Genomic DNA, 16,487 nt, shown 5'->3' with positions numbered 1-16,487 from the left:
GGGAGGATCCACTTCTCCGTCCTCCCAGTGACGCATCACCGAGCCTGGGGAGGAGAGATGCCTCCACATCTCTCTACTCTGGCTCTCGTTCTCTCATCTTTCGGTCAAATGTTTATTTTTTCGGAGCCTGAATGCTCTTGTGAATTTCGGGTGATTTTGGCCAGCGCAGTGCGGTAGTGCCACAGTGGTGACACAGACCATTAGTAACCACCAACACTGCTGGAACCATTGCTGTCTGATAAGGATATCAAGCCTCCCTCCTCCCACTCACATTCCTTCTCCACCCCCTGCCCCCCCAACCCCCCTCTGCACTCCCACCTCCATCACACACACACCCCTTCCCTATCTCTCTCTACACACACACACACAAAGCTATCGTTCATTCTACAGTCGGAGTCGCACAGAGTTCATCGGAAATTATTTTTAGCCAGTGGGCTTGAGTGACAGCAAGACAGAGAGGGAGAGAGAGAGAGGGTGGGGGACAAGCAGGCGGGAAGCGAGAGAAAGAGAGGGAGAGAGAGAGACTACTTGGCTGTTAGTAGAGACCCAAACAAAGGGATCCGAGGGAGGTACTGCATTGATAAGTATCTGCGTTAGCCTGCTGTAAGGCCAGGGACAGTGTTGACCCGGGGGCTCCCGTGGGAAGGGCCTTCCGGGTGGTGGAAACACGTAAACCAGGACCAGGTGGGAAGGGCTGTCCTGAATGGAGAGCCTTCTCACAAAATGGGGCCAGAAGTGGTGTTAGTTTTCAACCTATCACACCCTCGTGGAGGGTGACTGGTTCCTGGAGGCAGGGTGACAGTGACCCCCGGCCCTCTAGAGGAAGAGAAGCTTGGTTCCTGCTGCATTGTTGTCCCTGGTGTCGCTGAGAACCTGTCACAGCCTGTGATTGAAGGTTGCCCTCCCAAAATAGTCTGTGTGCTTGCTCTGCCCTTCCCTTACACTGTGTTAAAAATACCCACCCACCCCAAGTCCTGTGTGTGTGTGTGTGTGTGTGTGTGTATGACTGTGTGTGTGGATGACTGTGAGTGTGTGTGTGTGTGTGTGTTGATAGCCAAGCTTTAGAGAGAAAACCACAGAACACAATAACAGGAGGTCTGTGAGACTTGGTGCCAAACAGCATCAAGAACCCAGCGGTCAAAAACCTCTTTAGTCACACATAGAGCTGCTCTAGATTATTCTCTGAGGGAGTGGGTGTCTGGGACAGTGACGAGAGGTGTGTGTACATGTCTACGTTTGTGTGAACTGCTAATGTTTGATTGGGCCAGGCAATTAGCTGATGTGTAGCCGCTCATCTGACAGGTGCGCCGGCTGCAGGGCAGATATTTCCTGTGAACGTTCTAGCAAACACACACACACACACATTCCTGCACACACACACTCACACACACACATCTTCAATGCGAAGAGGGGATGCAAACAGACACAGTAATTCAACTGCCCATTCCAAAGCTTCAATCACATGAATTCCTTAATATTTATTACACTTTAGTTCCTTGAAGAATAAAAAATGAAGAAGACATAACAAAAAAAATGTTTTTATAACCCCTGAGCCCACCCATACAGATCACACACACATCTACTCTCTCTCTCTCTACCCTCTCTCTCTCATTCTTTCTCTCTCTCTCTTTCTTTCTCCTTCTCCTCAGAGTCTAATAAGCATGGCCAAGCTCAGCACAATCTCAGTTCTCAGTTTATATGAAAGTGTCAGAGATCCTCCAGAATCTCAGTCTGGCTGCTGCCTCTCCCAGTCACTCGGTCGCCATGCTAATCCTCCCTTGAGCTGTTCGCACCTTTCAATGGGGATGTTTGCTTTGATTTGGGCACTGGTTGGACCTCAGGTAATGAAAGCGCCACACACACTCACACAATCACATAAACACATACGTATAGCTTGTAAAGGAAGATGCCAAGGGGGCCTAGAGAAGGCACACACACACACACAATGCCTCATGCAGCAGTACAGTTTAATGCTGGCTTTAGGCCACTCTCAAATACTATGTCTGCTATGTTCAACACACAAAGCTGACCTGAATTCATATCCTCCTCTCACCAGAGAGAAGTAGAGAGAGAGAGGAGATGAGGGGGGGAAGAGGGATTTGAAGGGGCTGGATCAGGGAGAGTGTCTTCACATGGTGTGCAGTTTATTTTTCTACCAAATGTGGTGAAAGGATGTCAGGAGGGAGGTATGGGGCGAAGGAGGGAGAAGAGGGAGGGAGGGAGGGAGGGAGGGAGGGAGGGAGGGAAGGAAAGGAGGAGGGAGGTATGGGGCGAAGGAGGGAGAAGAGGGAGGGAGGGAGGGAGGGAGGGAGGGAGGGAGGGAAGGGAGGAGGGAGGTATGGGGCGAAGGAGGGAAAGAGAAAAAGAGGGAGAGGAGGGAGGGAGGGAAAGCTCAGAGGGAGGTGAAAAGTTTGACAAGACAAGGCGAACAAACTGGCTCTCATCCTGTTAACAAATATTTACAGTGAAGCACCCCTCTTGCAACAACTGACTGTAAATTCGGTCATTTTATGACAGCTAAAGAAGGGGTGGATGAGCTAGAGAGTGACTGAGGTGAGAGAGAGGCTGGAGGGGCCTGCATCAGTTTTGAATTTGCTTGCGTGAGAGCATGCCAACGTGCGTGGAAAGTGCTCGTGTTCTGACATCCGATCTTTCTCATGTCGCCGTCCAAATGACACACACACACACACACACACACACACACACACACACACACACACACACACTGGAGGCACATTTATGAAGTCCTCACAGTGTTTCGGTACACCAGACAGTGAAAAGACAACATTACTTATGCCCAGCAAAACACACTCACTCACTCACACACACACACACACACACACTGCACCTGCACTTTACTGCTGCACTGCTGCACTGTTGCATTTGCAGCCCCACCCAGCTTTAATGATCTCAGCTCCCGTTAGTCTGGCTCGGTGCTGCTCAGACTTGAGTTGCCTTTGGGTGTGGGAGGAGGAGGCGGGGGGGAGGAGGGGGAGGAGGAGGGGGAGGAGGAGGCGGGGGGGAGGAGGGGGAGGAGGAGGGGGAGGAGGAGGAGGAGGGGGAGGAGGAGGAGGCGGGGGGGAGGAGGGGGAGGAGGAGGAGGAGGCGGGGGGGAGGAGGGGGAGGAGGAGGAGGAGGAGGAGGGGGAGGAGGAGGAGGCGGGGGGGAGGAGGGGGAGGAGGAGGAGGAGGCGGGGGGGAGGAGGGGGAGGAGGAGGAGGAGGAGGAGGGGGAGGAGGCGGGGGGGGAGGAGGGGGAGGAGGAGGAGGAGGAGGAGGGGGAGGAGGAGGAGGCGGGGGGGAGGAGGGGGAGGAGGAGGAGGAGGCGGGGGGGGAGGAGGGGGAGGAGGAGGAGGAGGAGGAGGGGGAGGAGGAGGAGGCGGGGGGGAGGAGGGGGAGGAGGAGGAGGAGGCGGGGGGGAGGAGGGGGAGGAGGAGGAGGAGGAGGAGGGGGAGGAGCTGACCTCACACGCTGACCTGTGCTTGTTTTGAGTGTTTCTTCTCCTGGAGGGGGTAACCTGATCCTGTAACTGTGATGGGACCAAGTGTCTTCTGAGCCTGCAAGACAGAGGGAGGACAGGCTCATACTGGTCTGGGTCTGTTAGGCTCATACTGGTCTGGGTCTGTTAGGCTCATACTGGTCTGGGTCTGAGGTATTTGGAGCAACATGTAGTTACATTTGTTAAAGGTCAACATGACATAGAAAACCCTTTTTAAGATACTGTCATCTGTTTCATAACTTTTTCTGTATGTATATATGAGAGAAAAAGAGAGAGTTTTTTGGGGAGTTGCATAACGCAACTGATTGACAATGAGTAGAACCAGCTGGATGTGTGTGTGTGTGTGCTGGATGTGTGTGTGTGTGTGCTGGATGTGTGTGTGTGTGTGCTGGATGTGTGTTTAACAGGGAGCAGGTGCAGGGATACCCTCTTTATTAACTGGCTTGCAAAATCCTCCTGTTTAACAGGGCCGTTCGTAGGTGCTGCCTACAGCTGACCTAGCAGTAGAACTTTATGGAGTGGGCGTGAGCAGGTCATATTGATAAAACCTGTGTTTATTATACGTGTCCAAGTTTCATCCCCAATATGTAGCTCAATAGAGCTGTTCTATAACCACACACACACACACACAGAAAGAGAGAGAGAGAGAGAGAGAGAGGGGGAGAGAGAGGGGGAGTAGTATGTTGTTGTTATGTACAGTATTCTTGTACGGCCCAATGGATGTGCTGAATGGGAACCAATAAGGCCTTCTTTGTCAGGAATAATTGGAACAAGGCCATTCGGGTCGGTTTGTTAGCCAATTAGGAAGCTGCTGGTGTGACCGGCTCTGCCCTGGCATGGACTGGAAGGTGACCCCTCTGACCTTTCTGAGGACAGCACAGCCCTCCTGACAAACACACCCGCCCACCCTCCACTTCACACTGCTCTTCTAAACCTCTTAACCTCTCCTCTCTCCTCTCCTCTCTCCTCTCTCCTCACCCTTCTTTTCTCATCTTTGACCTACCGCCCTCCTAACTCTCCCACTCTCTCACCTCTGCCCTCCTGTCCCCTGTCCCCAAACCAACACCTTCAAGGTGCAGTCTGTGTGGCAGACCTGTGACGGCACAGACACACTCTCTGTTCCTGAATCAGGGGTTTCCTGCCATTTTTTTTTGGGCACTCTGTTAAGAGCACACAGACTCTGCTTTGATGCTTGACTCTATAAGGTCACTGGAATGGAGCAAATATTGACTCCAACTGACCCAGACAAATCACTGCTCCTCCCACCACATCTAACTCTCTCTCTCTCAGTCCCCTCCTCTCTTGGGTCACTTCCACAACTCCTACTGTGAGTGCTTCTAACCAGGGGGCCCACAAGATCACCAGAGACTCGTGTTTGTTCGAGACCCACCTCCGCGTGTCGTACTCTGGGTGTCATGAAAACACAGACAAACACAATCCCCAGTCCAGCCCCCCAGTCCAGCCCCCCAGTCCAGCCCCACAGTCCAGCCCCACAGCCCAGTTCAACCAGACCTCGTTAGCGTGAGCAATCTGGCAGTGGAAGGGTCAGGGCACATGGCCAGATGGCCCTCAAGGGGGTGGGGGGGTCGTCTGAGGGAGAGAGGGGGGAGGGAGGGGGGAGAGGGGGGGAAGGGAGGGGGGAGAGGGGAGTCCTGGTATGACTTATCGCTCCCTAGAGGCGGAACACAGTCGTTACTCTTTGCAGCAGCTCGAAACCAACAACAGATCGACAGTTATAGACTTCCCCAGACACCGAGGTACTGACAGACAGACACATGTCTCCTGTGTGTAGTGGACACTGTTTGATAAGGACATGTAGCTTGAGGCTGTGTTCAGCTGTGTGTGAGCGCAGGCCTCCATACTCTGATTACTGACTGAGATACTGGAGGGAGAGGGTGAGAAGGAGGAAGTAGAATGAAAGAGATTGTGAAAGAGAGTTAGAGATGTGGTGGGCAGGGAGGGGGGCAGTAATGAACGGGCAGGGGTGGGAGCGTGACACAGCCCAGTGGCTCGTCATGGCAGTGACCACTACCTAATTGCACTCGCTGATAGACATGGTGTTTGGTACAGAGTAATTGCCATGTAACTGAACAAACCACACACACTCAAACTCTTACGCTTGTATATCGTCAAACACATTCCTAAACAACTGCATGTGTGTGTGTGTGTCTTGTGAATGTGTGTGTGCTTATTCTGTAAGGTCCTCATTGTTCTCAGTAATAGAAATCACATGTTATTATGACAGACTGAACTGTAAGTCTTCTGGTTATAACCTAGTCTAGGCTTTAGTTGTCAGTTTAGATGCTTCTTTGAAGTAGCTAATCTCCATCACCATCTCTGTGTTCGTGTTGTATGTCTGCTGTCTAAGAAAAGCAGCCATTCCTGGGAGAGTTACAGTAAAGCCCTATATTAGCTCATGACCACAAACTCAGCCCCCCTCTCTCCCTCCTCCCCCCTCTCTCCCTCCTCCCCACTCCTTTTCTGTCCATTACTCCTTGTCCTCTTCCTCCTCACCTCATCAAACCTTTCCTCTCGCATCACACACTTTACTTGTCTTCCCCTCTCTCTCTATCTCTTTTTTCCTCTCTCTCTCTCTCTCTCTCTCTCTCTCTCTCTCTCTCTCTCTCTCTCTCTCTCTCTTCTGCTCTCCCTGCTCTCTAGTGTTTCACCTCCACTCCACTTCTCCACCCTGTTGTTCCTCCCTTCCTCCCTCCATCCTCCCCTCTCCTCTGGGCTCTCTGAGTGGTGATCTCCCCCCTAACTAAGATTGTCATTAAACTTATTGCAATTCCTCCCATAGGCTTCCGAGCTGATTTTTTTTTCAAAAACGTTCTACTCACACACGCGCGCACACACACACACCAATACACCACCGTGACCTGTCACACCCCTCCCTCTTTGATGTGGTACCTCTGGGGTCCTGTTTGGTGGTTTTTCAGACAGGCAGCCCCGGGCACCCTCATCCCCCTGAGGAGAGTCTGTTAACTGGACCATGGTCTCCTCTCTGGGAATAAACAGCGATAAAAAAAACTTGTTAGGGTTACACTTCACTGTTAGAGATGAAAGAGAGTGGAGTTATGTGTTTGAGAAGCCCTCAAAGTCTAGATCAATCTGCATTAGAATGATTTCATCAAAGACTTTTATATCAATCATTCATCACCAGTTTGGTGGTTCAGGATGGTTCATTGGTGTTGTTGCTGGGCAGTTAGACCAGGGGGGTTTCTTATCGCATGCTTGCTGTTGTACAACAACAAGGCTTATGTTTTGGGGGCATTTGCGTGTCCACCACAGAGGGCTCTGTTGCCAAGAACTGCCAGCTCAGAGCAGTTGTCAACAATGCGCAAATGATTACACTGATCAGAACAAGTTCGCACAATAGAGCATTCTTGTGTAGGATTGTGCAACTGAGAAAGCGGCTCTGAGTTTCAGTGTAATTATTACTTACAGTAGGTGCCTCCGGTTGTGTGAGCGTGTGTCCGAGAGAGAGTTTCGTACGCAGGCCTGTGTGTGATGGGGCTGTCGGTGTTTTGTAGGGTACGTATGTGAGTGGGAAAGAAAAGTGTCAGGGCGCGAGACAGACAGAGAACGAGAAATTGAGAGAGACTGTTGAGAGGTGCGTGCCGTGTCCCATCCTCCCGGCCAAACATCTCCTGGACGTCAGACCAGCTTATTATAGGAACAAAGTTGTCGGGTATAGGACAGAAAAAAAATCGGACCTTCCCCTTTCTCCAAACTCCGGGGCGGTGAGTGTGACAGATCGAGGAGGACAGAGAGGGAGAGACAGAAAGAAACAGAGAGAGAGAGAGAGAGAGAGCGCACGCGAATAACCCAACACCGCAGCACAGCGGTTTCCTCACCGATAGGAACGGACTATAGGAGCCTGGCCGGTAAAGACTGAAAGCAGCTAATTGATCCCAGGAACTCCTCAGAGTGATCAGAGTGGTAGTATGCGGGTCGGCGTTTTGTTCAGGTGAGTTGTTGAGAAAACCAAGCTGACCCAAACAGCCACAACCTGTGGGTTATTCGCGTCCGAAATTGCCCCCCAGTTACCTCGACAGTGTTTCGTGGGGATTTAAGTAACGTATGCTACAAATATGCCGCGATGTTCAATGAAAGGTTGTTATAGTAGTTGTTAGCGTAAAAGTTGAAACCACGCGACAACCTGCACGGCGGGGTCGGAATCCACCCTGGGGCTCGAGGTAGGGGCGAGCACAGCTCCCCCTCTCTGCTTGGGTTTGAGAACTTTACCCCGTTTCCTTTCCGGTTTCATCGCTTCGGGTCTTTGCGTTTAATCTACAATGTGCCACTGTAGCAACCAGCGCGAGAAACGTGGACGCCGTGTAGGGGGTCGTTATTACGGCCTCATCGGCTCTGTTGTGTGTGGCTGCGCGAGACCTTTGTCTGAGTTTTGGGGATAATTGTTTAGTCTAGTGTGGGGAGAGGTCCTGAGACCGCGGCGGTGCACCACACTGGGATGACGAGACCAATTACAGCGGTTGCATGTGGCCTGTGGATTTGTGATTGTGGTGATGGTTTATGGAATTGTGGTGGGTCCGTGGGCTACTGTTCATGCATCAATCTGTGGTTTGTGTCAAGCACGTGGAATCATGGTCACGAGACGACAACCACATCCAAACCCAGAAGCTCTCCTCCGCGAGCGCCTGGTTAAACATGATGATTGTAGATGTGTGATGATGGTTGGATATAAATGTAAACCACATCCTCGTGGTGTGGACGCTTCAGGGAGATGCTTGGAAAACATGGGGTTAGGACCGATTAGTTTGTTAACACCTCGGCATTTCCAGATTGATTTAGCTGTTTACTTCAGACGCTTGAAAGGGAAAACAAACTGTTCTGTTGAAAACTCGCGCGCCTGCCTGGGAAAGAACGAGGCATGTGTTCCCAAACGCAGGTATGCCGCTGGAACATTTAAAAGAATTTCCTCCCAAAACAGCCTGTTTATTTAGGCCACCTTCTGTGAATCGGTCTTGCCTGGAAAATACCAAATGTCACAACTTTTTAGTTTGAATTTGTCATTTAGGAAACAACTCAACAAACTCATAATTCCTGGATTTTCCTATTCAGATCCTTATCTCCCTACTAATCTCCCACTTTGTCATCTCTCTCTCTCTCTCTCTCTCTCTCTCTCTCTCTCTCTCTCTCTCTCTCTCTCTCTCTCTCTCTCCTTACAGGCTTTGTGTGTTGTGGGGGTTTGTGGTCGTCACATCCTCCCTGACAAAAGCTTTGAAGAAAAAGGTAAGTTGTCTCTGTAGTTCTCTCTGAGTGGTCTCTGTCAGTGCGTCCCAGTGAGGCACTGCCTAGCACAGCCCAGCACAGCCCAGCACAGCCTAGCACAGCCCAGCACTGCCCAGCACAGCCCAGCACAGCCCAGCACAGCCCAGCACAGCCCAGCACAGCCTAGCACTGCCTAGCACTGCCTAGCACAGCCCAGCCCAGCCCAGCACAGCCCAGCACAGCCCAGCACTGCCCAGCACAGCCCAGCACAGCCTAGCACAGCCTAGCACTGCCTAGCACTGCCTAGCACAGCCCAGCCCAGCCCAGCACAGCCCAGCACTGCCCAGCACAGCCCAGCACAGCCCAGCACAGCCCAGCACAGCCTAGCACAGCCTAGCACAGCCCAGCCCAGCCCAGCCCAGCACAGCCCAGCACAGCCTAGCACAGCCCAGCCTGGTCTGGGTCAGTCCTGGTCTGGGTCAGTCCTGGTACCTTCTCCCGGAGTATGGACACACACACAGTCCCCAGTCTTGTTCCACCTAATGGGGAACTGAACATGCTTTACAAACACACTCACGCACACATAAAAGCACATGCACGTGTCTAACATGTGCATGTGTTAGGGAGTCAGTTGGCTGAGTGGTGAGGGAGTCGGGCTAGTAATCCAAAGGTTGCCAGTTCGATTCCCAGTCATGCCAACTGACGTTGTGTCCTTGGGCAAGGCACTTCACCCTACTTGCCTCGGGGGAATGTCCCTGTACTTACTGTAAGTCGCTCTGGATAAGAGTGTCTGCTAAATGACTAAATGTAACACATGTACGTCACACACACACATATACACACATGTTTTCATGGCTCATACTGGTACTCAAAACAAGAGCTGGATGAAGATGTGGAGCAGGGTCTCATGTTTTGGTTATTCTGAATGGAAACTTTTGTTCAACTCTGGTTGGCTGGTCTGCCAAACAGGCCAATGGCTGAACACACACAAACACACTCAGAGTTCTGAAATGTGAAGGGAAACATTTATACAAAGCCGCAAAGAGAAATGCATCAAAGCTCGTTCAGGCTCACAACGTGTACACACACACACATTCACACACTCACACACACTTTCACACAGACTGCTGCAGCAAATCTCATAATGTCACTTGTACCAAGCCAAGGGTGTTCTGGCTAGCTAGCCAACTGATCCCCTTGTTAAAGAGCTTGATCCACCAGTGGATCTCTACCTGTTACAGGGTTCACCTGCAGTGTGTGTGTGTGTGTGTGTTTTCAGGGGACAGGCCGGAGATCCAGGCAGGTGTTTGGAGCCGAGCCCCCTGAGGGGGTGTGGTCTCCATGGGGGGAGTGGTCAAGATGCTCTCAGAGCTGTGGAGTAGGCGTGGCTCAGAGATCCAGGAAGTGCCTGCCTCCACCTCCTCGCCAAACTCGGCCCCTCTCCCACGCCCCCCCTAATTGGGGAGGCTCCTCCTCCTCCTCCTTGTTTACTCCTGGAGGTGTCGGGGCCCCCCTCGTGTCGGCCAGTCACCCCTACTATCCCCCTCGTTACCCCGGCAACCAGCCGGCCCAGCACGGGGGAGGAGCCGAGCCAGAGGGACAACTTCCTCCTTATTATTCCCCCGCTCTCTCAACCAATCAGAGTCCAGGATTGTCTCTGTACCGTGACACGCCAGTAGCAGACGGGGAAGGAGGCGTGTCCAATCTAGCTCCTCCCTTCTACCGGCCGGAATTCTCACCTGCCAATCAGGAGCAGCCGCCAGTGTCTGTTTATCGTTCACCACCATATCCTGCTGCTCCACATGGCTACAACCAACCAACACGGATCTCTAGGAGGCCGGCCAATCCAAGCGCAGCGAGGGGCGGTGGGGGAGGTAACAGAAGGTCAGTCTCCACCAATCGGGAGGCTTTGCCTGCCAGGAGGTGAGTGTGATTGGTTAAAAAGTGATACCTCAAAGGACTTCTGAGACGTTTTATGAGGTTTTTCTATGATGTGGCTGTTGTTGAAGCCTTGCATAGCTAAGGCATCACCGAATGGAGTTCATATGAGAGTATGAGTCATGGGAGTGTGCGTGTGTGTGTGTGTTGGGAACACCACTCCTATTGGTCCTGCTGATCTTTATCTACTGTGTTTCTGTTCTCTGTCATACCAACATTACCCTCGTCAACACACACACTCCCACTCACTCACTCCCACATACACACACACACACACAAACTCACACACACACACACACACACACACACACACTCACTCCCACACACACACACACACACACACACAAACTCACACACATACACTCCCACTCACTCCTCACTGTGTGTGTGTGTGTCTGGTAACCTCTCCGTCTCCTCCTCTCTTTCAGGTCCTCCTCCATCCGTCCGGGTCAGTTCGGGTACGGCAGGGTTCCCTTCTCTCTGCCGTTACACCGGCCCAACCGGCAGGCCCGCCACACCGCCAACGGGACCGTTACCGCGGCAACCCCGGGTCCAGACGCGGCCGCTGATGTCGACGACACGGATGGAACCGGCGAGGAGGAAAGAGAGAGGGGCCGGGTGGAGCGAGAGAGGGAAGGAAGGAGAAGAGTGTCAGGAGGACTGAAGAGGGAGGAGGAGAAGAGGGAGGAGGAGAGGAACACAGAGGAGGGGTGGGGTACGGAGTCACCGGCTCCGTACCCCACAGCTGCGGTGGTGAAGCCCGTCAGACCGGAGCGACAGACGGACAGACACCTGCACACGCACGCTGCGGCGGGGCGCGGGAGGGGAGGGGAGAGAGGCCCGTCACATCCCCTCCCACCAAGCCGACGAGCGTTCGACTGGCACACGGTCACCGGCCCTCCCCCGCCTCTCCACCCCCACTCCCCCCCCCTCTCTCACCCCTACTACTCCTCCCCCCTCCACCGCTCCACCCCCCAGCACAGAGAGAGAGAGCCCCAGTCTGGTTACAGGCCCCCCCAGCCCAACATCTACCCCCTGCAACGCTCCCAGCCCCCCCACCTGGGGCCCGAGGAGGAGGGGGGCCCCCCCCAGAGTCCCAGGTGCTCAGGAGGAGAGCAGGAGTACCGCAAGTGCTTTTCACAGGTACGTAAGACCTGGCCTCGGCCTGCACTCTCACATCTACGTGTCAGGCTGTAGACTTTGTTCCTCACCGTTCTAACCCGCAGACTCTTGAATGCTTTGAAAGTCATTCCTCATTTTGTTAGCTGGAATATTTACAGCCTCTACAGTGCTTGCCACAGTGCTGAAATGGACTGTTGGGTTGAAGTGAGCTGTAAAGTCGGTGGTCAGGTATGTGTGTGTGTGTGTGTGTGTGTGCCTGTCTTGTGATAGGTAGATCATTCCCCAGCTCCAACAGTAGTCTGTTGTGTCTGGGCGGTCATATGGAAACTGTTCCCCTTCTGCTCCAGGACGTTTACTGTGTGTACCCTGGGTCGGCATTAGAATGTGTGTGTGTTTGCATACGCATTTGTCTGTGTGTGTATGTGCACATGCCTAGGTTTTTGACGTGTGCGTGTGGGCACAGGCAGTTCCTGTCTGTGTGTGTGTATGTGTGCACATGTAGAGGTTTGTGAGTGTGTGTGTATTGCAGCGCCAGGCATGTCGCTGGGCCGACATGACTGTGATCCCTCACAGCTGCAGCGGTGGACTGAGCTCAGTGACACAGGGAGAGACTCACCCATTAGTCCTGATGGGCCCACAGCACCACCCTACTGCTGGAGAGGAGGAGGGGGGAGGAGGAGGGGGGAGAGGAGAAGGTGGAGGGGCAGGTGGAGGAGAAACAGGAGGGGGAAGAGGAGTTGGAGGAGTGAGGAGCAGGAAGAGTAGGGAAGAGAGAGAGGAGGGAGAGGTGGAGGAGGAAGGAGTAGGGAAGAGAGGAGGGAGAGGTGGAGGAGGAAGAAGGAAGGAAGAGAGGAGGGAGAGGTGGAGGAGGAAGAAGGAAGGAAGAGAGGAGGGAGAGGTGGAGGAGGAAGGAGGAGGGAAGAGAGGAGGGAGAGGTGGAGGAGGAAGGAGGAGGGAAGAGAGGAGGGAGAGGTGGAGGAGGAAGGAGGAGGGAAGAGAGGAGGGAGAGGTGGAGGAGGAAGGAGGAGGGAAGAGAGGAGGGAGAGGTGGAAAAGGAAGGAGGAGGAGAAAGAGAGGACAGGCACTGGGATCTGATTCCACACCTGTGTCCAAAAGTGACTTTGAATTTAAATCCACAGGAGTCTAACTACTCCTGTTAGGGTGGTTTGTTTTGCTCCTACTGGGCAGCTTTGAAGTCAGGCAGCTTTGAGTCAGCGGTCCTGAGCCTCGCTGACAGGAGTGTAGAACACTGGGTTTGCTTCCCGTCTCCGAGTCACAATTAGTCTCCGGAACTGAAACCTAACAGTAGCACTCTGTTTGTTTCTGATTTCACCTAATGAAGATGGGCTGTCATGTTCCATTGGAATTGTGTGTGTGTTGGCATCCATAGGGGAGCTTCTGGTTGTGTCAAGAGTTTTTTGAGTGACATTTGTGACTTTTTTTCAGATGTTATTTTTTTTACCTTTCAAAACTTTTTCTTTCTATCTTTTGTTTTCAACCTTTCAAAACTTGTTTTCCAAATATAGTTTTTCAACCTTTCAAAACTTTCTTTTCGAAAATATCGATTCTACCTTTCCAAATAAATCAATAATTATAACTTTTTTTTCTCACAAAAATGTAAGGAGTGAAAGTCAAAAGTTATACAGCTCCTTCATATATGTGTGGAGTGTGTGTGTGTGTGTGTGTGTGGAGTCCATGGGAGCCTCCAAGGGACAAACTTCTGGTTGTGTTAAGAGGTTTTTGAGTGACAAGGCTGCACAGCTGTGTGTTTCGGTGCAAGGTCTTATCTGAGGGAGATAAAGAAGCGTGATCCAGACACACACACACACACGCGCGCACTGACACACACACACACACGCACTGACACACACACGCACACACACACACTGACACACACACACACGCACACACACACACGCACTGACACACACACGCACACACACACACTGACACATACACACACACACGCACACACACACACACACACACGCACTGACACACACACACACACGCACACACTCGTCTTGTGGAAGTAGCACTTGAGTTCAGGGCCAGGTTGCCAAGCTGTGGTCCTTGACTTCTCTTCTGTTTAGACTCTGGCAGTGTCTCTACCTCCCTGTGTGTGTGTGAGAGAGAGAGTGTGCGTGTGTGTGAGAAAGAGAGTGTGCGTGTGTGTGAGAGAGAGAGTGGGTGTGAATGTGTGTGTGGATTTAGTCCTTAGCAGAGGGCACAGTTTCTGTTTGCTCTGTGTGCTCTGTGTGGCTCTAAGGAGAACCCTGTGATGATGCTGAGACACCGTCTGTCAGTGGATGTTTGTGTTTGCGTGTCTGTGCTCTGCCTGCTACAGAGTTGTGAGTTTGTATGTGTGTCAGTTTTCCCGAGTTCACGTCCTAACATACTGTGTTTTAGAGTCGTCACGTGTGTGTGTGTGTTTACCCTGTTGCGTAGAAGCAGAGGGGGAACCGAGAGAGAGGTGGAGAGAAGCGAAATAAGGGGAAGTGGGAAAGGGGGATGAGGGAAGAGGGGGGAGGAGAGGGGAGAGGTGAGGAGAGGGGGATGAGAGGAGAGGGGGAGGGGAAGTGACGCGGTTAAGTAGTAGTGAAAGCAGGCAGTGTTTTTAAAAATGTGCTCCCAGGGGTGAGGGAGGGGGCGAAGAGGGGAGCGCGGCCTGGCAAACAGAGAAGGGAGAGAAGGGTGATGGCAGAGAAAGAGAGCAAAAGAGGCTTGACACGAGGAGAGAGGGGCACAGTGAGGAGGTCTGGGGGACAGGGTCAGATAGAGAGGTCACAGAGAAGAAGAGAAGAGGGGATGGAGAGAGATAGGGGACTAAAAGGGAGCGAGGGAGAGGGGGGTGGACAGGAAGAGGACTGGAAGCACCGCAGCATAGAAGGAGAGGGTTTCATGGAAGGTACGCCAGTATTAAACGAAAGAATGAGAGGGAGGGAGGAATAGAGGGTGAGTGTGTAAGAGGAGGAGAGGCTCGTCACAGGAGGGAGAGAGGACGAGAGGAAGGAATTTGCGAAGAAATAAAACGAAGGAGAAAACCCAGGAAAAGAGAAGTGAACTTTGACCTGAATGTCAAACTGAAAAGCACCGCGTGAGACTAGTGACACATCTCTTCCTCTCTCGGTTTCCTCTCTCTCTTCTCTCTCTCACTTCTCTCTCTCCCTCTCTCTCATCACTCTCTCTCTCCCTCTCTCTCTGTCTCTCATCTCCCTCTGTCTCTCTACTCCTGAGTAAATATTTACTCAGTAACAGCCCAGCGTCACACCACACAACAAGCAGAGAGGGCCCGGCAGGACCAGAGCAGCACAAATCCTTTTTGTTTCTAAAACAGTTCAAATGATGGATGTGTGTGATGGATGTGTGATGGATGTGTGTGATGGATGTGTTGTGATGGATGTGTGTGATGGATGTGTGTGATGGATGTGTGTGATGGATGTGTGTGATGGATGTGTTGTGATGGATGTGTGTGATGGATGTGTTGTGATGGATGTGTGTGATGGATGTGTTGTGATGGATGTGTGTGATGGATGTGTTGTGATGGATGTGTGTGATGGATGTGTGTGATGGATGTGTTGTGATGGATGTGTGTGATGGATGTGTGAGATGGATGTGTGTGATGGATGTGTTGTGAGAGTGGAGTCTCTGCTCTGCTCCTTGAGAATGATGCCATTGTTTCTTCAGGCGAGTCGGGTCACATGTCTTATCACACAGACTTGTTATGAAGCTGCAAACATGCATACATGTGTGCAGGCCACACACAGATGTATGCAGGCAGGCATGCAGGCGCGCACGACACACACACACACACACACACAGCAGTTCACACACATCACATCAGCAGTTAAAACGCAGGACATCAAACTGGTCCAGACAGACGTGGGTTCCTTGTGTCAGCAGGTCCTCATGACCTCTCCCTCCTGGCGTCCATCTTGTGAGGAGGGCGGAGGGGGGATGGGCCGGAGTCATCCTGTAGTAAAGATGGAGGACGGGCGGTTTCCCAGGGGAAGCGGAGGGGGCGCTGCCATGTGTCACCAGGTCTCACAACGTTGTGCTGAGTGGAGACACTCGAGCACAGTCTCCCTGTTCTACCCTCTTCCATTTCTTTTTTTTTTTTGAAAATCCTGTTAAGGGAGTTTCTACATTGTTGTTGACTAATGTGTGTCCAGTCATGGTTACGCAATGACAGGACTGCCTTTACTAGAGAGAGAGAGAGAGAGGAGAGAGAGAGAGAGAGAGAGAGAGAGAGAGAGAGAGAGAGAGAGAGAGCGAGAGAGAGAGAGAGAGAGAGGGAGAGAGAGAGAGAGAGAGAGAGAAGAGAGAGAGAGAGACGAGAGAGAGAGAAGAGACTGAGAGAGAGAGAGAGAGAGAGAGAGAGAGAGAGAGAGAGAGAGAGAGAAGAGGAGAGAGAGAGAGAGATGAGAGAGGGGATTTGAGGCAATGAGGAACGAGAGAGAGAAAGAGGAGAGAGTAGAGGAGTGTGGAGCGGGAGGGGAAGAGAGGAGTGACGGTTAGAAGTGACCAGCTGCAGGCAGGGACATGAGCAGGGACATGACAGGGACATGAGCAGGGACATGAGCAGGGACATGAGCAGGTGATATGAGCAGGGACAGAGACGTCCACAGGGAACACCGCCTGGGTCGTTCCCTGTGAGCCTCTGGGAGCCTCCCAGAGGCTACTGTTCCCATCAGA

The 16,487-nt window shown here is 52.3% G+C and overlaps 1 protein-coding gene across 1 annotated transcript; it reads left to right on the top strand.

The window, feature by feature from the left end:
* The first annotated feature begins 7,008 nt into the window (after positions 1-7,008).
* On the top strand, positions 7,009-11,867 carry LOC134023974 (ADAMTS-like protein 4). Its single transcript, XM_062466330.1, has 4 exons — positions 7,009-7,467; positions 8,690-8,753; positions 10,012-10,655; positions 11,099-11,867. The coding sequence occupies exons 1-4, from the start codon at positions 7,445-7,447 to the stop codon at positions 11,865-11,867; spliced, it is 1,500 nt and encodes a 499-aa protein (XP_062322314.1). The 5' UTR covers positions 7,009-7,444.
* Positions 11,868-16,487: the final 4,620 nt, after the last annotated feature.

This window comes from Osmerus eperlanus, chromosome 7 (genome assembly GCF_963692335.1).
Source record: "Osmerus eperlanus chromosome 7, fOsmEpe2.1, whole genome shotgun sequence".
Taxonomy (NCBI): Eukaryota; Metazoa; Chordata; class Actinopteri; order Osmeriformes; family Osmeridae; genus Osmerus; species Osmerus eperlanus.
This window is presented reverse-complemented; position numbering and strand designations above follow the sequence as displayed.